General features: G+C 45.5%; 1 protein-coding gene across 1 annotated transcript in view; it reads left to right on the top strand.

Annotated features, from left to right (window-relative positions):
• The first annotated feature begins 3,443 nt into the window (after positions 1 to 3,443).
• The window catches only part of LOC106567641 (heat shock cognate 70 kDa protein), a 28,980-nt gene continuing 6,829 nt past the window's right edge, over positions 3,444 to 25,594 (top strand). Inside the window, exons 1-3 of the mRNA XM_014137172.2 lie at positions 3,444 to 3,449; positions 14,962 to 14,968; positions 25,135 to 25,351. Coding sequence (XP_013992647.1) covers positions 25,147 to 25,351 — 205 coding nt within the window. The 5' untranslated portion in view covers positions 3,444 to 3,449; positions 14,962 to 14,968; positions 25,135 to 25,146. The remainder of the gene's footprint in view (positions 3,450 to 14,961; positions 14,969 to 25,134; positions 25,352 to 25,594) is intronic.

Here is a 25,594-nt window from a genome sequence, read left to right as displayed (position 1 = left end):
TGGACCCAGGTGCAGAGAAGAGACCAGACGAGGAATCAGCGGTTAAGGATAAACATAATACTTTACTGGGTAAAGTCGCAGTTGTAAATGAGAACTTGTTCTCAACTAGCCTACCTGGTTAAATAAAGGTTAAATTAAAAAAAACTGAAGGATCACAGTAACACTGGGAAAACAACAAACACTAAGTCTCGACAACTCACTCAGGAGACAACTGCACATGGCACATAATTCAAGCTTCAGCAAAGGACAACAGACAACACACCTCTTTTAACAGGGAAATCATAATTAGTAAATAGGACACACCTGAGTGTCGTTAATGTCACTAGGACAGTTTCTGCCACCCTCTGGTGAAAGGTGGAAGCAAGACAGTACCCCCCCCCCCCTTCCAGGAGCGGCTCTAGCCGCGGAGCCAGGGCGAGTCCCAGATCCAGGATGTCCCGGGCAGGCACCCACACCCATTCCTCGGGCCATAGCCCTCCGGGTCCAACAGGTACTGCAGGATGCCTCGGACCCGACGAGCCTCCAACAGACGCTGGACAGCGTAGGCCGGGCGACCATCGACAAGTCGAGGGGGCAGGTGTGGGGGGAGAGAAGGGACCTTACCAGTTTGAGACAGGAGACATCGAAGGATGGACAGACCCCTAGACTTGGGAAGCTGGAGACGATAGGTGACCGGGTTGATGTGACTCAGGATCTTGAATGGTCCTATGCAGCATGGAGCAAGCTTCCGCGAGTTCACCTTTAAGGGAAGATCACGGGTGGGCAGCCACATTCATTGACCCGGTCAGAGAAGCCGAAGAGGCCTTTGGTGCCGGTTTTTCTGGTGTTGGGCAGATGAGCGGAACAAGGAGGATCGTACTCTGTTCCAGGTGTGGCGACAAAGACTCACTGATGCCCCCAACAGGGAGCAGAAGGCTTTCCAATACCGTGCAACGATCTGGGGCACACGATCCGAGACAATGTCCTAGGGAAGTCTGTGTAGTCGAAATGCATGTGTAATCATGAGATCAGCAGTCTCCTTTGTTGAGAGCAACTTGGGTAAGGCAATGAAATGGGCTGCCTTGGAGAACTGATCAACAACCACCAGGATAGTGGTAAGCCCTTGGGATGGAGGTTACCCTGTGATAAGGTCTATGGACAGGTGGGACCTGGGCCGGCTGGGAATGAGCAGAGGTTGGATTAACCCAGCCGGTTGCTGTCGTGAGGACTTGCTTTGGGCACAGGTGGAACAGGCCGCAACAAAGTATCTCACATCCTCAATCATGTTGGGCCATTAGAATTTCCGCCTAAGGAACTCGTGTCTGATTAACCCCTGGATGCTCAGTTAATTTAGAGGAGTGTTCCCATTGTAGCACTCGAGAACAGGCTGATTGCAGAACATAAAGTCTGTTAATGGGACCCCCACCAGGGTCAGGTTCTCCGGTCTGGGCTTGTCATACCGTGGTCTCTATACTCCATAACACGGGAGCCACAATGCGGGAGCTGGGGATGATGGCCTCTGAGTCCCTTTCCTCATTAGAGACATTGTATTGGCGGGACAAGGCATCTGCTTTCTGATTCTTGGATTCCGGGCGACAGGCTGAAACTGTTTAAAAAACAGAGCCCATCTAGCCTGGTGAGCGTTCAACCTCCTGGCTTCTTGAATGGAGACCAAGTTTTTGGAGACCAAGTTTTTATGGTCAGTCCAGATCACGAAAGGAGGAGGTGCCCCCTCTAAACAGTGTCTCCACCCCTCAAGAGCCCACTTGACTGCCAAGAGCTACCTGTTGCCTACATCGTAATGTTGTTCTGCTGGCGAGAACCTCTTGGAAAGAAAGGTACATAGGTGCATTCTCTTGTCCCCCTGCTGTGAAGGACCGCCCCTGCTTCAGTGTCCAAGGCATCCAAATCTACCACGAAGGGACGAGTAGGATCCGGATGAACGAGGATGGGTCCGGAGGTGAAACGGCCCTTGAGCCCCATGAATGCCCTGTCGGCCTTGGGAGTCCAGCCAAAACGGGTCTGGGACTTGTGGGTTAGGGCCGTGAGAGGCGCTGCCACCGCACCAAAGTTCCGTATGAAACGTCTGTAAAAATTGGCAAACCCAAGGAACCACTGGACTTGTTTGAGTAAGGCAAGACGGGGCCAGTCAGTGACCACCCTAACCTTTACAGGGTCCATTTGGATGCCAGCGGTAGAGATAATGTGGCTCAGGAAAGCGACTTGGGATACATGGAACTCACACTTCTCAATCTTGATGTATAGTTGACTCTGCAGAAGGTGTCTCAGGACTTGGCGGACGTGCAGGATGTGTTCCAGAAGGGCCTTGGAGAAGATCAGAATGTTGTCGAGGTAAAGAAAGGGGAACCGATTCAACGTATCCCGAAGAGTGTCATTGACCAATGCTTGGAAGACTGGCGGTGAGTTGGATAATCCAAATGGCATGACTAAACACTCATAGTGGCCACTACGGGTGTTAAAGGCAGTTTTCCATTCATCTCCCTCCCTGATTCTCACCAGATTGTAAGTGTTGCGGTGGTCCAGTATGGTGAAGAATCGGGCTCCCTGGGACATCAGGGATAGGGGGTAATGGTTCTTAATCATGATCCTGTTCAGCCCTCAGTAGTCAATGCAGGGACGCAGACCTCCATCCTTCTTTCCCACGAAGAATAAATCTGCACCAGCTGGGGATGTTGAAGAGCGAATTAAATCTTCCTCCAGTGACTCCACGGACGTAATTGTCCATGACTGCAGCTCCTACTTCCTGGTAGGAGTTCTATGGCGTAGTCGTACGGACTATGAGGGTGGTGGCTTGCCTCTTACTGAAGGCTTCCCGGAGGTCAAAGTATTCAGGAGGGAGAGCAGAGAAGTCTTGGTCTTCAATGGATGCAGGGGGATGCGGTGAGGCTCTAGGTGGGGGTCTTAGACAGTCTGGCAGTTCTTACCCCAGTCTAGTAGGTGTCCCGTGGACCAGGAGAGTAGTGGGTTATGTAACGCTAGCCAGGGGTACCCTAGGATAAGGAGGTTCTCTGGAGCTGTGATCAACAAAAAAACTAAGAGCCTGAGTGATTCACACCAACCTGCAGTAGAATGGGATTGGTCTGATATTCCACCTGGCCGGAGCATCCATCGAGGGCTTGAATCTGCAGAGGGATGGGACATTTCACACAGGGGATTTGTAATTCTCTGGCGAAGTCCTGATCAATTAAATTATCTGTGGCCCAGAGTCCACAAAGGCTTGAATCTGGTGCTGATGGTTGTCCCAGTGGAGGGTTGCGGATAGTGACAGACGGTGACAGGGTAGCCGGGGGGTAACTGCACAGCTCGTCAGGATCTCCCCTTGTCCTGGTGAGCCCTGGCGTTTCCCGTCAGCTCTGGGCATGTAGCATGAAGATGACAGAGACCTCCGCAGTAGAGGCAGCAGCCTTTGTGCATGCCCGTGTCACGCTCCTGTGGTCTCAGACGTGTGCGTCCCAGCTGCATGGGCTCCTCATTGCTGGGTTCAGGGGGCTTGGGGCGCTCAGGAAACCGGGATGGTGTCAAAAAAGCGCTGTCTCACACGTTCTCGGAGGCAGTTGTCATACCTGATTGCCAGCGTTATCAGGGACTCGAGGTCCTCTCCCCAGTTCCCGAGAGGCCAGTTCATCCTTGATGAAGTTAGACAACCCCTGGTGGAAAGCGGTGATCAGTGCCTCTGTATTCCACTCACTCTCGGCGGTGAGGGTGCGGAAGCCAATGGCGAAGCCAGCCACTAGTCTGGCCCCTTGGCAGATGTTGAACAGTCGGCTGGCCACTTCTCTTCCACCGACAGGGTGGTCGAAGTCTCATCGCAGCTCGGTAGTGAAGGCTTATATGGAGCTGTAGGATGGTGGCTGCTGTTCCCACACCGCCGTTGCCCACACCAGGGCCTCGCCCGAGAGTAGAGAAATTATGTAGGCGATCATGGGCCGATCGGTGTGGAATGAGAGGACTGTAGCTCGAACACCAGACAGCACTGGGTGAAGAACTCCTTGCCTCCTCCCGGGTGGCCGTCATACCGCTCGGGGGCTGGGATCTTGGGTTCCCTGGGGGAACTACGGCGAAGCCTGTAGCACTGGATGACGAGACTTGGGCATTGGCTCCTCTTGGGTTGGACTGTGGTTGGGGGGAGACGTTAAGTGCCCGGAGGGTTTCTGATATCTGGAAGAGTTGTTCTTGCTGCCTCCCCAGCAGTGAACCTTGGTGGGTTACAACATTCTTGATCTGGGTGATCTCTGCTGGGTCCATGTTGTGGGCTGAAGCTTGCTGTGACATGGTGAGGTTGGACCTACGTGTAGAGAAGAGACCAGACGAGGAATCAGCGGTTAAGGATAAACATAATACTTTACTGAGAAACAGTTAAGGAAGGATCACAGTAATACTGAGAACAACAAACACTAAGTCTCGACAACTCACTCAGGAGACAACTGCACACGGCACATAATTCAAGCTTCAGCAAAGAACAACAGAAAACACCTCTTTTAACAGGGAAATCATACTTAGTAAGTAGGACACACCTGAGTGTCATTAATGTTTCTAGGACAGTCTCTGCCGCGCTCTGGTGACAGGTGGAACCATGACAGGTTTACAAATGCTGTTTTGAATTAAAGAAAATTGTACCTACACACTGAAGAAGGCTGTAAAGCCTAAAAGTCTTGTGTATGCTATCACTGATGCAGTAAAAAAATGAAAAACATTGAATATTGAAGTGAGCTTTATGCGACATATTTTTATTGCAAACCCATTACACCTCTTTGTTTGTCTAATTAATAACTTCACCATGCTCAAAGGCATATTCATTGGCTGCTTTTTTTATTCTTACCCATATAGCAATATTTGACCTTTGCGAGGCATTGGAAAATATGCCTGGTCTTTGTGGTTGAATCTGCGTTTGAAATTTACTGCTGGACTGAGGGACCTTACAGATAATTGTATATGTGGGGTACAGAGATGAGGTAGTCATTCAAAAATCATGTTAAATACTATTACTGCACACAAAGTGAGTCCATGCAACGTATTATGTGACTTGTTAAGCAAATGTTTACTCCTGAATCTATTTAGCCTTACCATAACAAAAGGCAAAGGAGTTGAATACTTATTGACTCAAGACATTTCAGCTTTTCATTTTTAATTAATTTACAAAAATGTCCAAAAACATCATTCCACTTTGACATTATGGGTTATTGTGTGTAGGCCAGTGACCCAAAAATCTAAATGTAATCCATTTTAAATTCAGGCTGTAACACAACGAAATGTGGAATAGTCAAGGGGTGTGAATACTTTTTGCAGGCACTGTATGTTAATATACAGTATGTCAATTGCATGCAAATAAAGGTTTCTTCTCTACCACACCCACAACATAAGCACAATCATGGCCTCGGTTACGTAGGTGAAGTCTGCTGCAGTGTTGAGCGGTTGTATGAAATCGATCGGTATGTCAAGCAAAGCTTTTAACCATGCCAGCCCGCTATCAATTCCTATTCACTTCAACTCGCCATAAATTCGGCATCTGAACTGTGTATTAGACAGGTAAATTGCTGAACCTGGTGCAAGGGGTGGAAAATGCCAGAGTGACAGTTTTTACAAGCTGAAATTGCCAACTGATGCGTTTCACAATAGCCCCGCCCTAGCGCCAGCCGAAAATAGCTCTAGATCATACTAATGGAATTAATCTGAGAATCATTTATCATTTCATTTAAGTCGACATTCTCATCAAAAAAGAAACTAGCAGAAAATTGAAATGTTTATGACACAAACTCAGAGGCGAAGCCACGGCAGGACCCGACCCTAGATTGATCAAGATGGCGCCGACAGACAGCTCTACTTATGGCTCCACAAGCATTTCTTTACACCAGCAATAACATATGCTAAATATGTGTATGTGACCAATAAAACTACACATTTTATTTTATCTGATTGAACACTGACTCAGCCAGTCAGGCTGGCTTAAAATAAAATAAAAAATGTATTAAATTATTTTGGATTTGTTTTTCTATTGTCTCCTGACTAATCAGAAATGTAGTTGCTGGGATCTAATTGGTTATATCACAACCATATGGTAACACCCCCCCCCCCATTTGAATATGTTGGTAACCCGTTATATAAAAGTAACACAACCCCCCCCCCCCCCCCCCATTTGAATTGATGAAATAGCTTGACATGCAGAGCCACCAGTACCATGTGAAACTAGCTATGTTCCTATTAACTTCTCCAGTGATATATTTTGATGACATTTCGAAAGTTTGCATAGAAAATGGATGCGACAATATCCTACTGCGGTATGTTTTCATTTTAGTGATAAGGCCCAAGAAGCCAGTGTTCGGAGGATATATTGGCACAGCTGTTAGTTAGTCAAGGGCCAGAAAACCGTGGCAAGATATCCTCACAGTGGATTCGAGGGCATTATCATTTCAATGGAAACGCACTGCATTTTCTATGCAAACATTCTATACGCGTACAAAATAAATCACTGGACAAGTTAATGGAAACAGGTGGCTCTGCATGTCAACCTTTGACCAACCTATTTCATCAATTCAAATTGGGGGGGGGGGTAGTGTTACTTTTGTACAACAGGTTACCAACGTATTCAAATAATGACTGATATATTTTAATTAAAATGTTATTTCATCCTTCCACAAGATAATGTCCCGACACAAATCTACGGTTGCTACCCAAGCCAGCTGGTTGTTCATTCTATTGGTAAGGTTGCCAGAGATGCAACCCAGTCGTGAAGTCTTTTTGTTCTATATCTAAGAACACGACCTAGAAGTTTGTTCTAAATGTTCCGTTGCCATGCTGGCTGGCAATGTTCTTATCCCTTGCTTGCTAGCTAGCCAACTATGCCTAACACAGTCACATCAAACAGTGCAGCCAGAATAACAGCAAAGTAGCTGCATTTTTAGAATGGCGTTGCAATTTATAGAAGCTGTTTTACAGGCTCCTGACCAATTCTACTATATATACTACCATTCAAAAGATTGGGGTCACTTAGAAATATCCTTGTTTTTGAAAGAAAAGCAACTTTTTTGTCCATTAAAATAACATCAAATTGATCTGAAATACAGTATAGACATTGTTAATGTTGTAAATGACTATTGTAGCTGTAGCAGATTTTTTATGGAATATCTGCATAGGCGTACAAAGGCCCATTATCAGCAACCATCACTCCTGTGTTCCAATGGCACGTTGTGTAAGCTAATCCAAGTTGATCATTTCAAAAGGCTAATTGATCATTGGAAAACCCTTTTGCAATTATGTTAGCACAGCTAAAAACTGTTGTGCTTATTAAAGATGCAATAAAACTGGCCTTCTTTAGACTAGTTGAGTATCTGGAGCGTTAGCATTTGTGGGTTCGATTACAGGCTCAAAATGAAACTTGTCAGTTTATTCTTGTTCTGAGAAATGAAGGCTTTTCCATGCGAGAAATTGTCAAGAAACTGAAGATCTCGTACAAGGCTGTGTACTACTCCCTTCACAGAACAGCTGAAACTGGCTCTAACTAGAATAGAAAGAGGAGTGGGAGGCCCCGGTGCACAACTGAGCAAGAGGACAAGTACATTTGACAAGTCTAGTTTGAGAAACCGACGCCTCACAAGTTCTAATAATAACCGCAAAACACCAGTCTCAACGTCAACAGTGAAGAGGCGACTCCGGGATACTGGCCTTCTAGGCAGTCTAGTGTCTGTGGTCTTTTGGCCATCTTAAGCTTTTCTTTTTATTGGCCAGTATGAGATATGGCTTTTTCTTTGCAACTCTACCTAGAAGGCCAGCATCCCGGAGTCGCATCTTCACTGTTGACGTTGAGACTGCTGTTTTGCTTACAAGCAAAAACTCAAACAGGAAGTAGCATTGACGCGCTCAACACAAAATTGATATATTGAAGCAGTTGCTAAGCTCCAGGACTGTTTCGCTAGCACAGACTGGAATATGTTCCATTATTCATCCGAAGGCATCAAGGAGTTTACCACATCAGTCACCGACTTCATTAATAAGTGCATCGACGATGTCTTCCCCACAGTGACCTTACGTACATATCCCATGGATCCCATGGATTACAGGCAACATCCATACTGAGCTAAAGGCTAGAGCTGCCACTTTCGAGGAGTGGAACGCTAATCCGGACTGCAAAAACGGCTACCTGGAGCTCGTCTGAGCGATTGGCTGGATATGCCTCACCCACTAGTAACTTATGCTGATTCACTAAGATCTGCCCACTATAGTGTTGTCCTGTCAGAACTTGATGTTGAAGCCCAATACTATACACTTTGTCATCACCACACACACACACACGTGTACACATCTGATTCTATATGTAGATGTTATGTTCAATGGACGCACAACATTTCAAGATAGAAAACCAGCATGTGAGAGCTATGGAGATGGTCAATAACTTCAAATTCCTTGGCGTACACATCTCAGAGAAGCTGAAATGGTCTAATCACACAGACACCGTAGTGAAGAAGGCATGACAGTGACTCTTCAACCTCAGGATGGTGAAGAAATTTGTCCTGTCCCCGAGGGCACACAGTGTTCGACAAGGAGCAGGGTATCGAGAGCCTACTGTCGGGCTGCATCACAGCCTGGTACGGCAACTCCACTGCTGCCGACCACAAGGCTTTTCAGAGGGTGATACGTGCAGTCGAACGCACCATTGGGTGCACACTGCCTGCCCTACTGGACAACTAAAAAAAGGTGTCGCAGGAAGGCCAAGAAAATCATCAGGGACCCCAGTCATGTTTTGTTCTCCTTGCTTCAATCACTCAGACGTGGGCAGTACAGGAGCATCATGGCAAAAACTGAAAGACTGGCCAATAGTTTCTACCCTAAGATCATCAGGCTGCTGAATAGCCACCGCTAGTCAGCTACCTGCTTCCCCCTCCCCATGCTACTCCCCCTATGGACTTTCCACCTCCCCTCCCCAACAGACTTTTACTCTGCCCCCACCCCAACGACATTCATCACAGTTGCAGTTGTTAATATGTATATTATTATCTTTTTTATAAAAATGTGTATTGTTTTTATTTCTGTCAATGGTCCTGCTGCTGCTCCCACTATGGTCATTCCACCCCACCACCTCAACAGTCTTTACTCTGCACTCCACCCCAATGGACATTTATTGATTCATCACTGCCGTTGTGAATTATTATGTATATAATGCTATTTCTATTGTTGTTTTTTATTACCATTATTTTATTTCACTTAGTCCTGCATGTTGGAACTTGAAGCCTTCTATTTTCACTCTACCCTGCAATCACACCTGCAACCCTGTACATGTGACTATTAAACACTCTGAATCTCTGATATTTGCCCTGTATTCTTTTTAATATTCTTCAAGCTCTGTCAAGTTGGTTGTTGATCATTGTATATGTGGGGTACAGAGATGAGGTAGTCATTCAAAAATCATGTTAAACACTATTATGCAACTTATTATGTGACTTGTTAAGCACATTTGTACTCATTAACTTATTTAGGCTTGCTGTAACAAAGGGGTTGAATACTTATTGACTCAAGACATTTCAACTTTTCATTTTTAATTCATTTGTAAGAATTTCAAAAAACATAATTCCACTTTGGCATTATGGGGTATTGGGTAAAGGCCAGTGAAAAAAGATTTACATTTAATACATTTTAAATTCAGTCTGAAATAACAAAATATGGGAAAAGTCAAGGGGTGTGAATTCGTTCTGAAGGCACTGTACATGCTTGAATTAGATTGTACAGGAGTGAAGGAGAGAAAACAGATGGGCCTCGAGCGCCAAGGGAGTCTACGGCGTCATGGCGCTTCAATTTGGAAAGCAAGTTATTTTCCTTGCGTCTACACGGAGCAATACTGGTAAAATAAGCAGATACTGTCAATTGCATGGGTCGTTTGTAGAAAAGGAATTAGAGGAATTGTTATGATCTTCCCTATGCTAAGTATACTTGTATTTGGTTGTAAGTTAAGGCTACATATTTTATAACAATTGTAGCTTACATGTGTTGATTTAGATCATAGGCATATAGCCTAGGCAGGCTACTGCTGGCAAGCTAAATTCTTTATAAACTACTCGGGTGTACTAGCTAACCCAGACAGGAAGACCACGTCAGTGACTCAACCCACTCAAGTGACACACCCCTCCTAGGGACGGCATGGAAGAGCACCAGTAAGCCAGTGACTCAGCCCCTGTAATAGGGTTAGAGGCAGAGAATCCCAGTGGAGAGAGGGGAACCGGCCAGGCAGAGACAGCAAGGGCGGTTCGTTGCTCCAGTGCCTTTCCGTTCACCTTCACACTCCTGGGCCAGACTACACTCAATCATAGGACCTACTGAAGAGATGAGTCTTCAATAAGGTTGAGACCGAGTCTGCGTCTCTCACATGGGTAGGCAAACCATTCCATAAAAATGGAGCTCTATAGGAGAAAGCCCTGCCTCCAGCTGTTTGCTTAGAAATTCTAGGGACAATTAGGAGGCCTGCGTCTTGTGACTGTAGCGTACGTGTAGGTATGTACGGCAGGACCAAATCGGAAAGATAGGTAGGAGCAAGCCCATGTAATGCTTTGTAGGTTAGCAGTAAAACCTTGAAATCAGCCCTTGCCTTAACAGGAAGCCAGTGTAGGGAGGCTAGCACTGGAGTAATATGATCAAATTTTGGGGTTCTAGTCAGGATTCTAGCAGACATATTTAGCACTAAATGAAGTTTATTTAGTGCTTTATCCGGGTAGCCGGAAAGTAGAGCATTGCAGTAGTCTAACCTAGAAGTGACAAAAGCATGGATAAAATTTTCTGCATCATTTTTCGACAGAAAATGTTTGATTTTTGCAATGTTACGTAGACGGAACAAAGCTGTCCTTGAAACAGTCTTGATATGTTCGTCAAAAGAGAGATCAGGGTCCAGAGTAACGCCGAGGTCTTTCACAGTTTTATTTGAGACGACTGTACAACCATCAAGATTAATTGTCAGATACAACAGAAGATCTCTTTGTTTCTTGGGACCTAGAACAAGCATCTCCGAGTTTAAAAGTAGAAAGTTTGCAGCCATCCACTTCCTTATATCTGAAACACAGGCTTCCAGCGAGGGCAATTTTGGGGCTTCACCATGTTTCATTGAAATGTACAGCTGTGTGTCATCCGTATAGCAGTGAAAGTTAACATTATGTTTTCGAATGACATCCCCAAGAGGTAAAATATATAGTGAAAACAATAGTGGTCCTAAAATGGAACCTTGAGGAACACCGAAATGTACACTTAATTTGACAGAGGACAAACCATCCACAGAGACAAACGGATATCTTTCCGACAGACAAGATCTAAACCAGGCCAGAACTTGTCTGTGTAGACCAATTTCGGTTTCCAATCTCTCCAAAAGAATGTGGTGATCGATGGTATCAAAAGCAGCACTAAGGTCTAGGAGCACGAGGACAGATGAAGAGCGTCGGTCTGACGCCATTAATCGGTCATTTACCACCTTCACAAGTGCAGTCTCAGTGCTATGATGCGGTCTAAAACCAGACTGAAGCATTTCGTATTCATTGTTTGTCTTCAGGAAGGCAGTGAGTTGCTGCGCAACAGCTTTTTCAAAAAATTTGGAGAGGAATGGGAGATTCGATATAGGCCGATAGTTTTTAAAATATTTTCTGGGTCAAGGTTTGGCTTTTTTAAGAGAGGCTTTCTTAATGCCACTATTAGTGAGTTTGGTACACACATGGATAGAGAGCCGTTTATTATGTTCAACATAGGAGGGTCAAACACAGGAAGCAGCTCTTTCAGTAGTTTAGTTGGAATATGGTCCAGTATGCAGCTTGAAGGTTTAGAGGCCATGATTATTTTCATCGTTGTGTCAAGAGATATAGTACTAAAACACTGTAGTGTCTCCCTTGATCCTAGGTCCTGGCAGAGTTGTGCAGACTCAGGACAACTGAGCTTTGGAGGAATATGCAGATTTAAAGAGGAGTCCGTAATTTGCTTTCTAATGAACATGATCTTTTCCTCAAAGAAGTTCATGAATTTATTACTGCTGAAGTGAAAGCCATCCTCTCTTGGGGAATGCAGCTTTTTAGTTAGCTTTGACAGTATCAAAATACATTTTGGATTGTTCTTATTTTCCTCAATTAAGTTGTAAAAATAGGATGATCGAGCAGCAATGAGGGCTCTTCGATACTGCACGGTTCTATCTTTCCAAGCTAGTCGGAAGACTTCCAGGTTGGTGTGGCGCCATTTCCGTTCCAATTTTCTGGAAGATTGCTTCAGAGCCAGGTATTTTCTGTATACCAGGGAGCTAGTTTCTTATGACAAATGTTTTTAGGGGTGCGACTGCATCTAGGGTATTGCGCAAGGTTAAATTGAGTTCCTCAGTTAGGTGGTTAACTGATTTTTGACCTCTGACGTCCTTGGGTAGGCAGAGGGAGTCTAGAAGGGCATCAAGGAATCTTTGGGTTGTCTGAGAATTTATAGCACGACTTTTGATGATCCTTGGTTGGGGTCTGAGCAGATTATTTGTTGCAATTGCAAACGTAATAAAATGGTTGTCCGATAGTCCAGGATTATGAGGAAAAACATTAAGATCCACAACATTTATTCCATGGGACAGAACTAGGTCCAAAGTATGACTGTGGCAGTGAGTAGGTCCGGAGACATGTTGGACAAAATCCACTGAGTCGATGATAGCTCCAAAAGCCTTTTGGAGTGGGTCTGTGGACTTTTCCATGTGAATATTAAAGTCACCAAAAATGTGAATATTATCTGCTATGACCACAAGGTCCGATAGGAATTCTGGGAACTCAGTAAGGAATGCTGTATATGGCCGAGGAGGCCTGTAAACAGTAGCTATAAAAAGTGATTGAATAGGCTGCATAGATTTCATGACTAGAAGCTCAAAAGACGAAAACGTTGGGGTTTTTTTGTAAATTGAAATTTGCAATCGTAAATGTTAGCAACACCTCCGCCTTTGTGAGATGCGCGGGGGATATGCTCACTAATGTAACCAGGAGGTGAGGCCTCATTTAACACAGTAAATTCATCAGGCTTAAGCCATGTTTCAGTCAGGCCAATCACATCAAGATTATGATCAGTGAATAGTTCATTGACTATAACTGCCTTGGAAGTGAGGGATCTAACATTAAGTAACCCAATTTTGAGATGTGAGGTATCACAATCTCTTTCAATAATGGCAGGAATGGAGGAGGTCTTTATTCTAGTGAGATTGCTAAGGCGAACACCGCCATGTTTAGTTTTGCCCAACCTAGGTCGAGGCACAGACACGGTCTCAATGGGGATAGCTGAGTTGACTACACTGACTGTGCTAGTGGCAGACTCCACTAAGCTGGCAGGCTGGCTAACAGCCTGCTGCCTGGCCTGCACCCTATTTCATTGTGGAGCTAGGGGAGTTAGAGCCCTGTCTATGTTTGTAGATAAGATGAGACCACCCCTCCAGCTAGGATGGAGTCCGTCACTCCTCAACAGGCCAGGCTTGGTCCTGTTTGTGGGTGAGTCCCAGAAAGAGGGCCAATTATCTACAAATTCTATCTTTTGGGAGGGGCCGAAAACAGTTTTCAACCAGCGATTAAGTTGTGAGACTCTGCTGTAGAGCTCATCACTCTCCCTAACTGGGAGGGGGCCAGAGACAATTACTCGATGCCGACACATCTTTCTAGCTGATTTACACGCTGAAGCTATGTTGCGCTTGGTGACCTCTGACTGTTTTATCCTAACATCGTTGGTGCCGACATGGATAACAATATCCCTATTGTCACGTCCTGACCAGCAGGTGGAGTAGGTGTATAAGTTTTGGTCAGGGCGTGGCAGAAGAAGTTGTGTTTTCTATGTTCTGTCTAGGTTGGGTGTTTCTATGTAGAGTTAATTGGGGTGGACTTCCAATTGAAGGCAGCTGTGTGGTGTTGCCTTTGATTGGAAGTCCTATATTAGTTGGGTGTGTTTGTCTGTGTGTTTGTGGGGAATTGTTTGTGAGCACTGCGTTATTGAGCCTGCGACACTGGTGTGAGTCGTGAGTACTGTTTATTGTTTTGTTTTTGTTCTGTGGATACTTTACATTTTTTCATTAAAAGAATGAGTATCCATATACCCGCTGCATTTTGGTCTTCCCTGCAACACCACGACGAATTTCGTGACAGAATTCCCCACCAAACTTGGACCAAGCAGCAAAGGAACGAGGAGGAAGGATGGACATGGACAGAAATAAGGTTGAGCGTTTCCAGGGCTATGGAGGAGTTTAGGAAACTTGAGAGGCAGCCCCAATAATTTTTTTTGGGGGGGGCACAAGGGCAGTTTTGCGGGGCAAGAATGGAGCCCCAGGCCAGCTCCCCGCACTAGCCCGAAGGTGCGTGTCTCCAGGCTGGCACGTCCAGTACCAGCCCCACGCACAAGGCTTCTAGTGCGTCAGTCCAGCCCCGTCAGTCAGGAGTCGCCAGAGCTGCCCGTCAGTCAAGACTCGCCAGAGCTGCCCGTCAGTCAAGACTCGCCGGAGCTGCCCGTCAGTCAAGACTCGCCAGAGCTGCCCGTCAGTCAAGACTCGCCAGAGCTGCCCGTCAGTCAAGACTCGCCGGAGCTGCCCGTCAGTCAAGAATAGCCGGAGCTGCCCGTCAGTCAGGAGTCGCCGGAGCTGCCCGTCAGTCAGGAGTCGCCGGAGCTGCGCGTCAGTCAGGAGTCGCCGGAGCTGCGCGTCAGTCAGGAGTCGCCGGAGCTGCCCGTCAGTCAGGAGTCGCCGGAGCTGCCCGTCAGTCAGGAGTCGCCGGAGCTGCCCGAGTGGCCAGACTGCCCGGGGCTGCCAGAGTGGCCAGACTGCCCGGGGCTGCCAGAGTGGCCAGACTGCCCGGGGCTGCCAGAGTGGCCAGACTGCCCGGGGCTGCCAGAGTGGCCAGACTGCCCGGGGCTGCCAGACTGGCCAGACTGCCCGGATCAGCCAGAGTGGCCCGCCAGCCGGTCACGGCAAGAGTCGCCCGCCAGTCGGGCGAAGTCAGGTGCGCCTACTAGTCTTCCGGAGCAGCCGGGGGCGCTACCGAAGTGGGCAACGACGAGGATGGAGCGGGGTGCACGTCCCGCACCTGAGTCGCCTCCAACATAGGTGGGTTGGGGGTGTAGCACAGTGCCGTCGTTGACGGCAGCCACCCTCCCTTCCCTTCCTGTAGTTAGGGGGATTTTTTTTCGGGTTGTTTTGGGTGTTCTGTGTTTTTTCTTTTGAAGGTGCATTCGGGGTCTGCACCTTTAGGGGGGGGGGGGGGGGTAATGTCACGTCCTGACCAGCAGGTGGAGTAGGTGTATAAGTTTTGGTCAGGGCGTGGCAGAAGAAGTTGTGTTTTCTATGTTCTGTCTAGGTTGGGTGTTTCTATGTAGAGTTAATTGGGGTGGACTTCCAATTGAAGGCAGCTGTGTGGTGTTGCCTTTGATTGGAAGTCCTATATTAGTTGGGTGTGTTTGTCTGTGTGTTTGTGGGGAATTGTTTGTGAGCACTGCGTTATTGAGCCTGCTACACTGTTGTGAGTCGTGAGTATTGTTTTTGTTCTGTGGATACTTTACATTTTTTTATTAAAAGAATGAGTATCCATATACCCGCTGCATTTTGGTCTTCCCTGCAACACCACGACGAATTTCGTGACACCTATACTCTCTACACTCTTTACACACACGTTTCAAGCAGACCACCATAGTCCCTATGCCCAAGAACACCAAGGTAACCTGTCTAAATGACTATCGCCCCATAGCACTCACATCTGTAGCCATGAAATGCTTTGAAAGGCTGGTCATGGCTCACATCAACACCATCATCCCAGATACCCTGGGCCCACTCCAATTCGCATACTGCCCCAACAGATCCACAGATGATGTAATGTCTATTGCATTCCACACTGCCCTTTGTTACAGGCTTTGGTTTTTCCATTTATGTTTTGAGGTTAGCACGTATAACTCGTTAGCATGTACGGCGCACTGATTGGTGTCACCTCATTGGTCAGTATGTGTTACACCTGTGCTGGTTGTCATCTCCTTAGTGGGAAGGTGTTTCACATGTGCTGGCCCAGGTGCTATTTAAGAGTGTTATTGAAAGAACACCTTTAGTTGGCTCTCCCTATTTGATTTCTCAAACATTCCTTTGTCTGATTTCCCTGATTTCGTTTTGCTCCACCTTTTTGGTTTGCTTCCTGTCTTTAAGTTTGGGTTTTTCCTTTTGTTTGCCTCTTAGGCAAGTTTATTGGGCGCTCGTGGTGGGTGTCTTTTAGTTTCTGGTTGTTGTTGCTAGTCAACTTTCAGTGGACACCCCCATGACTGTCTTTCAGAACCCCACCTGTTTCGTTTTGGTTGTTGGTCTGTGACTCTGTTAGTTCACCCTTCTGTTTGAGCGACATTTTTTGTTTTATTGCTTGTTTTCCACCTGAATAAGAGGAACACCTATGTGTGAATGCAGTTCATTGACTACAGCTCAGCATTCAACACCATAGTGCTCTCCAAGCTCATCACTAAGCTAAGGACCCTGGGACTGAACACGTCCCTCTGCAACTGGATCCTGGACTTTTTGACAGGCCGACCCCAGCTGGTGAGGGTAAGCAACAACACCGGGGCCTCGCAGGGGTGTGTGCTTAGTCCACTCCTGTACTCCCTGTTCACCCACGACTGCATGGCTGCGTATGGCTCCAACACCATCAAGTTTGGGGACGACACAACGGTGGTAAGCCTGATCACTGATGACAATGAGTTGGCCTATAGGGAGGAGGTCAGAGACCTAGCAGTGTGGTGCCAGGACAACAACCTCTCCCTGAACATCAGCAAGACAAAGGAGCTGATCATGGACTACAGGAAACGGAAGGCCAAGCATGTCCCTCTTCACATTGATGGGGCTGTAGTGGAGTGGGTTGAGAGCTTCAAGTTCCTTGCTGTCCACATCACTAAGGATGTATCATGGTCCACACACACCAACACTGTCGTGAAGAGGGCACGACAACATCTCTTCCCCCTCAGGAGCCTGAAAAGATGAAGCGTGGGCCCTCAGATACATAAGTAATACAGCTGCACCACTGAGAGCATTTTGACTGGCTGCATCACTGCTTGGTATGTCAACTGCTTGGCATAAAGTTATAAACTGTTCTCTCTGCTACTGCACGGCAAGCGGTACCAATGTACCAAGTCTGGAACCGACATGACCCTGAATAGCTTCTTCCCTCAAGCCATGAGACTGCTAAATAGGTAACCAAGTATCTAACCGGACTAACTTCATTGGTAGTTACTCATTTTTGTATTTATTACGTGTTTTACTTTTCTATTATTTATGTTTTCCTTCTCTCTGCTTTGTTGGGAAGAGCCCGTAACTAAGCATTTCACTGTTAGTTTACACCTATTTTTTACAAAGCATGTGACAAATAAAATGTGATTTTTTTGAAGGTCCAATGCAGCCGTTTTCATCTTAATATCAAATCGCTTCTGGGTAACAATTAAGTACCTTACTGTGATTGTTTTCAATTAAAATGGTCAAAAACAAACAAATAGCTTCTTAGCAAAGATCAATTTATCAAGCAAGAATTTTGCTAGGACTATCTGGGAGTGGTCTGAGTGAGGAAGTGAAAACGAGTTGTTATTGGCAGAGAGGTTTCTTACTCTCTTTCGTATTGGTCTATTAACTAATTTACACCTGATGATGTCACAGGCCAAAACCCCCTCCCACCAAAACAGTCGGATATTTCAGGCGGTCTTTTCAAACAGCTCTTATACTAAAAGGGCATTTTCACTTCACACTGAAACTGGAAAGACTGCAAACTATATGCATTTAATTTTGTTTCTCATGTTTTCCTATTGACATTTATTTGTATCTATCCATTTTTTGACTGGCTGAGAAAAGTTATCTGTCTAGATTTGACACAATCCTCAATGGGACAGTGGAGATCGAATTTCAATATTGAAACGATTTTGCAAAGTTCTGAGAGACGGACAGCAAGGTTTACACAAATCTCCACTGTTGAAAGCCAAATGCTAGTCTAAAAGAAAGGGGAGATCATTTTTTACAGTGGAGCGCAAGTTTAACTTGCCTGGTTGGGCTGATGAGACAATGGATTGTGCAGTGAGATGGAACAGTAAATAGGCATTTCAACTTTATAGCCTTAACTTGTAGAATAGACACTGGCATAAAACCAATCAGCATCCAGGATTAGACCCATCCATTGTATAATTAAGCAACAAGGCATGAGAACCCGGGGATTATCATCCAGACTCTTGGCTGTTCTTAGGCCTGAGGCGAAACCAAGGGTTGGGAAACAGCCCGTAGGAGGGAGTTATCGCACAATAATTCCCGTGTTCGAGGGCCTTATATCTTTTATAAAATGATTGAACATATTAAAAAGATTAACGACATGTTTTTAGTAAAAACGTTATATCGAAATAAATTTGTTTTAGTTCAGAGATTCTGAAGTTCCGAGCCAAATGGTCTGGTCGTTCTATCTATTCTATTTGCAATGGTTGCTATGCTAAACAAATCATTGGCATGTAGCTAGCTATGCAGGCTAGCTACTTTGCCTTTGCTAGCTAGCCAACTAAAGCTAACACAATCATATCAATCAGCTGAAATTATAAACTATATGTGCACTTCTGTTTGTTTTTCCTTTGTTTCTATTGCCATTTCTTTGGATATATCCATTAATCATCCTGATAAATGAATTTGCCTGGCTCAGCTGTTAGTCTCGTCACGTTCATATGTATGGCATGATGGAGATTGCAAAAACAAATACACCTGTATTTGGGGAGTTTCTCCCATTCTTCTCTGCAGATCCTCTCAAGCTGTGTCAGGTTGGATTACAAGCGTCGCTGCACAGCTACTTTAAGGTCTCTCCAGAGATGTTCGATCGGGTTTAAGTTCGGGCTCTGGCTGGGCCACTCAAGGACATTCAGAGACTTGTCCCGAAGCCACTCCTGCATTGTCTTGGCTGTGTGCTTAGGGTTGTTGGCTTGTTGGAAGATGAACCTTCCCCCCAGTCTGAGGTCCTAGTCTCCCAGTCCCTGCCTCTGAAAAACATCCCCACAGCATGATGCTGCCATCACAATGCTTCACCGTAGGGATGTTGCTAGATTTCCTCCAGACGTGACACTTGGCATTCAGGCCAAAGAGTTCAATCTTGGTTTCATCAGACCAGAGAATCTTGTTTCTCATGGTCTAAGAGTCCTTAGGTGCCTTTTGGCAAACTCCAAGCGGGCTGTCATGTACCTTTTCCTGAGGAGTGGCTTCCGTCTGGCCACTCTACCATAAAGGCCTGATTGGTGGAGTGCTGCAGAGATGGTTGTCCTTCTAGAAGGTTCTCCCATCTTCACAGAGGAACTCTGGAGCTCTGTCAGAATGACCATCGGGTTCTTGCTCACCTCCATGACCAAGGCCCTTCTCCCCCAATTGCTCAGTTTGGCCGGGCGGCCTGCTCTAGGAAGAGTCTTGGTGGTTCCAAACTTCTTCCATTTAAGAATGATACCACTGTGTTCTTGGGGACCTTCAATACTGTGGAAATTTCCCCAGATCTGTGCCTCGACACAATCCTGTCTCGGAGCTCTACGGACAATTCCTTTGACCTAATGGCTTGGTTTTTCCTCTGAAATGCACTGTCAACTGTGGGACAGGTGTGTGCCTTTCCAAATAATGTCCAATCAATTGAATTTATCACAGGTGACTCCAATCAAGTTGTATAGCAAAGGGTCTGAATACTTATGTAAATAAGGTTTTTCTGTTTTTATTTAAAAAAATGTTTTATCCATTTTAGAATAAGGCTGTAACGTAATAAAATGCGGAAAAAGTCAAGGGGTCTGAATATTTTCGGAATGCACTTTTATTCAGTGTAGCTGTCTACCCCTGTTTTAGACAAACCCCAACTGTTGCAAACCAAATGCTATTCTATAGATGGGTTGGCTGTAAATGTCACAAATTATGTGCAAGCATCGACGTGGCCGGAAGGTGTGCATTGTTATGATTCTGGTCAGATAGCTAGCAACAATGACAAGAAGCTGCCTTGTGGGGAATCGTAGGTGGCTCGTTTCAACAGTTGTAGAATCTTATTAATATCATGTCTTGTTTTGAGGTGTTTTGACTGATGTCATGTCTATGCTATTATGGCTCAAATTTGCTAGCTAGCTCACTAACAACTGTAACGATGTATATGAGAGACAACATGTGCCCTTTTTGCAAATGTATTTGTTTTCAATAAACATTTGGAGACTAATTATATACTGCTCAAAAAAATAAAGGGAACACTTACACAACACAATGTAACTCCAAGTCAATCACACTAATGTGAAATCAAACTGTCCACTTAGGAAGCAACACTGATTGACAATAAATTTCACATGCTGTTGTGCAAATGGAATAGACAACAGGTGGAAATTATAGGCAATTAGCAAGACACCCCCAATAAAGGAGTGGTTCTGCAGGTGGGGACCACAGACCACTTCTCAGTTCCTATGCTTCCTGGCTGATGTTTTGGTCACTTTTGAATGCTGGTGGTGCTTTCACTCTAGTGGTAGCATGAGACAGAGTCTACAACCCACACAAGTGGCTCAGGTAGTGCAGCTCATCCAGGATGGCACATCAATGCGAGCTGTGGCAAGAAGGTTTGCTGTGTCTGTCAGCGTAGTGTCCAGAGCATGGAGGCGCTACCAGGTGACAGGCCAGTACATCAGGAGACGTGGAGGAGGCCATAGGAGGGCAACAACCCAGCAGCAGGACCACTACCTCCGCCTTTGTGCAAGGAGGAGCAGGAGGAGCACTGCCAGAGCCCTGCAAAATGACCTCCAGCAGGCCACAAATGTGCATGTGTCTGCTCAAACGGTCAGAAACAGACTCCATGAGGGTGGTATGAGGGCCAGACGTCCACAGGTGGGGGTTGTGCTTACAGCCCAACACCGTGCAGGACGTTTGGCATTTGCCAGAGAACACCATGATTGGCAAATTCGCCACTGGCGCCCTGTGCTCTTCACAGATGAAAGCAGGTTCACACTGAGCACGTGACAGACGTGACAGAGTCTGGAGACACCGTGGAGAACGTTCTGCTGCCTGCAACATCCTCCAGCATGACCGGTTTGGCGGTGGGTCAGTCATGGTGTGGGGTGGCATTTCTTTGGGGGGCCGCACAGCCCTCCATGTGCTCGCCAGAGGAAGCCTGACTGCCATTAGGTACCGAGATGAGATCCTCAGACCCCTTGTGAGACCATATGCTGGTGCGGTTGGCCCTGGGTTCCTCCTAATGCAAGACAATGCTAGACCTCATGTGGCTGGAGTGTGTCAGCAGTTCCTGCAAGAGGAAGGCATTGATGCTATGGACTGGCCCGCCCGTTCCCCAGACCTGAATCCAATTGAGCACATCTGGGACATCATGTCTTGCTCCATCTACCAACGCTACGTTGCACCACAGACTGTCCAGGAGTTGGCGGATGCTTTAGTCTAGGTCTGGGAGGAGATCCCTCAGGAGACCATCCGCCACCTCATCAGGAGCACGCCCAGGCGTTGTAGGGAGGTCATACAGGCACGTGGAGGCCACACACACTACTGAGCCTCATTTTGACTTGTTTTAAGGACATTACATCAAAGTTGGATCAGCCTGTAGTGTGGTTTTCCACTTTAATTTTGAGTGTGACGCCAAATCCAGACCTCCATGGGTTGATAAATTGGATTTCCATTTATTATTTTGGTGTGATTTTGTTGTCAGCACATTCAACTATGTAAAGAAAAAAGTATTTAATAAGATTATTTCTTTCATTCAGATCTAGGATGTGTTGTTTAAGTGTTCCCTTTATTTTTTTGAGCAGTGTAGTTTACATGTTATCCACAGTCTAAGCCAACACCATCTGCCCCATAGTTGTGTACACTTCAGTTTTGTTGCTAAACAACCAACCAGTCTATTAGCATGGGGAAATATTGTCTAGACATTTTTTTCCAGGGGGGATTAAGTTCATAAATTGACAGGCTCGGCTGTGGGACAGTGGATGCGCATCGATACATCTAATGGAACTGTTAACAGGCATTACCCGAAGAATGTGGGGATTGTTGCACTATAACTCCCTGCTATCAACCAATCAGCATCCAGGATCCAAACAACCCATTTTATAATTAACTATATTGTTGATAAAAACAGCTGGATGTAATGACTTAACATCTAAAATAAGTGTTAAATAAAAATTAAGTGTTTATTCACCTGGGCTTCCCCAGTTGCACAGCTGTCTAAGGCACTGCATTTCAGTGCTAGAGGCGTCACTAAAGACCTTGGTTCGATCCCGGCTGTATCACAACCGGCTGTGATCGGGAGTCCCATAGGACGGCGCACAATTGGTCCAGCGTCGTACTGGTTGGGGGAGGGTTTGGTCTGGGTAGACCGTCATTGTAAAATAATATTTTTTTCTTAACTGACTTGCCTAGTTAAATATAGGCCTACAGTTCAGTGGGTCAGACTATTTTGACACAGTGCCAGTAAATTGATTAGGACAGCTCTAGAATATTCTCTCGCTATTTCCGGGGTTTTATAATCCTCAACCGACCTTCGTCTTTTTTCAAGTGATTTATGCAACGCACGAGCTAGATTTCAACCAATCAATGCGTTGAGGGGTATAAAGAAAATTACAACTGATCCTAGTGCTGGTTGATTCCTTACATGTGGCCATATAACGCATTCCGCATTGAACAATAGTGGTTAAATTCTGATTGTAGATCATTTTGACTGCTAGAACGTACTAGAAGTGCAGAATTTCACAGGCAGGTGAGAGAGGAGTTCTTGGAAGCTGATTGGTTCACAAGTTATCCGGAAGATACATGAACGCTTTCGCCGGCATCTTCTTTTCTCATTCATCGGGTAGCGGAGACGGTGAACAGCTCGCACACAGAATTGCAAACATCACATCCAGGTAATACAAGGAAACATAATCTAATATGTTATAGCCTACGTCATTGCCAGTTATAGGCATATGTAACATATTGTATTTTTCCTACAATTGTTTCTATATTCGCTTCGGTATCAGTGTGTCCTTATTAGATGTAATAAACATTTGTCGATTACGATCAGTTATGTTAATATTGTTGTATTCACTATAGGTCTATTCAACAATTCTACGAGACGACAGCCTTTAAGAGATGCCAGATTAGTCTCTAGAAAATGTTATAGCCTACCAGTGAAATGGCCGCAATTTTAATGCGCTTGGCTGCGGAGCCAGCTGTACTGCAGCACACTCAGCGTTGCCCTTCAGAAGCCGGGTTGGGGGAGGGTGTAAAACACGTGCCTCCCCCTTCCCAGATGGTCAGGGATCATCCTAGATTAATCGCGTTGACGAACCATGCCAACCTGGGTGAAAGGGGAATGATGCCAAGGCATTCAAAATAACAGATAATAATATTAGGCTGAATAGTGTTATGTTCACTGGTATTGTGAAGTTTTTCTATTACATTTTGTTTAGGTTCATATATTTAAAAAATAAAGTGCCATTTACTGTTGTATGGAGACCTGTACGTGCGCCATTACGCACAGTCTTTACCCTACGGGCTTGTATGCCATTGGCTATTACTCTTCCAACTGCTATCACATTATATGAACATCATGCGGAATTCGTCCACGGAACTGCAGTAGCCGAGCTCTCGCAAACCTTTCTCTCCATAGGGTTTTCAGCGCCAGCTGCTGGCCACTTGTGAAGTACAATTCCGATGCTGTGTTTCAACGTTTAGAAAAGTCAATCATCGCTTGCGAAAGTTTTTGAAACGTATGGTCCTTATCTTTCATATCAGGAAGGAATGATATTGCCTCCAGCCGACGAACTACACTTCCGCTACACTTCCTCCCAGTTAACCATACACAGGTGCTTGAGCATGCTAGATGGTTAAATAGCTGTGGTCGTCTGTCTTCCGTAAACAATCGGTGTAACATGGAGCTATGGCTGTGGGTGAACACCCTATGAAGTTGTAGTAATTACAAAAAACAATGTAAGTCACTTGTTTTATGAAAATTATTTATTGCTGATATGAAATATATATTTTCCGCAATTGACGTATGTGCATGTTTAGAGCAAGCGTCAGGACTCTTAACAAAAGTCCTCCAGGAAGAAGATACCTTCATCAATTCGGCGCTAAAGGTAGTTAGTATCTATGAATAGGCTAACAGATGCCTAGCCTTTACAATAGTCCGTTGGAATTCCAAACCACCCCCTCGCTTGGAAGGTGTGGCTGATGAAACTGAGGGTGACTTCCAAAGAGTGGCGATTGGAACAAGAAACCCATCAAATTTGGGACATACTCCTGACTTGAATGATACAGTTAATGTTCCACTTTTCAATAATAAAACGAGCATGAAATTCATATGAACAAATCCCCCTGTCGTTTTACAAACTATAAACCTCAGTAACATTTAATTTGGGATGTATTTCATTTTACCCTTTATTTAACTCGGTAAGTCAGTTAAGCACAAATCCTTATTTACAATGACAACCTACCCGGCCAAACCCGAACGACGCTGTGCCAATTGTGCACCGCCCTAAGGGACTCCCAATCACGGCCGGATGTGATGCAGCCTGGATTCAAACCAGGTACTGCAGTGATAATTCTTGTACTGAGATGCAGTGTCTTAGGCCACTCGGGAGCATCATTCATCGGTTACATGTGTCAAGTCTCGAAATCAGACATAAACAAATGTGCGTGACAAATAATTAGGCACATATCTCCCTTTTTTTAATGAAAATCCTAATGTATTGCAGTGCCTGTCGGGATAGCACTTCGCTCTGAGGCATGCTGCCTCTGCTCGAATTGGCCATCTGAGTGTCCAATTGGCCCCTACACACTTGATAATTTTCACTCCCTCAACTTTGGGACGCTTGTGCAAATGGCGCCGGTGAATGTGCAGATGGGGAGGCGAGGGGTAAGGGGGTGACTTGGGATTCAGCCTGGCAGGGCACCATGCATATGCCTCTTGCCCTGCCTAAGATGTCTGTCTGGCCCATCCAATGCCAGCCCAGGTATGAAACTGAACGCCTATTACCTTTCCTCGAACAGGATTAGTCACCATTCTTATGAATTGAATGAGTCAGTGTATTTCCCCATAAAGGAAGTTGCTCTTTGATCTTTGACTCCTAATCCACAGTCCAAGTCTCATGCTTTACCTTGAGTGATCATGACTGCCACCTATTGGAAAGACTTCTCAGCATTACATATTTATTTCTCTTGTCACAGTAACCATGTCTAAGGGAACAGCGGTCGGCATTGATCTCGGGACCACCTACTCCTGTGTGGGTGTGTTCCAGCATGGCAAGGTTGAAATCATTGCCAACGACCAGGGCAACAGGACCACTCCAAGCTACGTTGCCTTCACTGACTCTGAGAGGCTAATCGGGGATGCTGCTAAGAATCAGGTTGCCATGAACCCCTGTAACACAGTTTTTGGTAAGTTTGTTCTGCAAAGGTGGTTATTGCTAGATGTCAGTGAAGGTGTGTGTTTTAATTATGGTTAAATTTGACTAACTTGGTTCACTCAGATTCAGTTGATTCCTGACATTCGTTGTTGCCATTAGAGGTTTTATAACCAAAGATGGTTCTAGTATCTTCCTTGGATGTCTGAGTGAGAAACCAAAGGTCAGTTGGTATGATTGGAGTATGTATATAATGCAATCATTAAGACTTTATTTG

The sequence above is a fragment of the Salmo salar genome, chromosome ssa13 (assembly GCF_905237065.1).
Source record: "Salmo salar chromosome ssa13, Ssal_v3.1, whole genome shotgun sequence".
Taxonomy (NCBI): domain Eukaryota; kingdom Metazoa; phylum Chordata; class Actinopteri; order Salmoniformes; family Salmonidae; genus Salmo; species Salmo salar.
The sequence above is the reverse complement of the archived record's forward strand: the minus strand, read 5'-3'. Positions and strand labels throughout refer to the sequence as shown.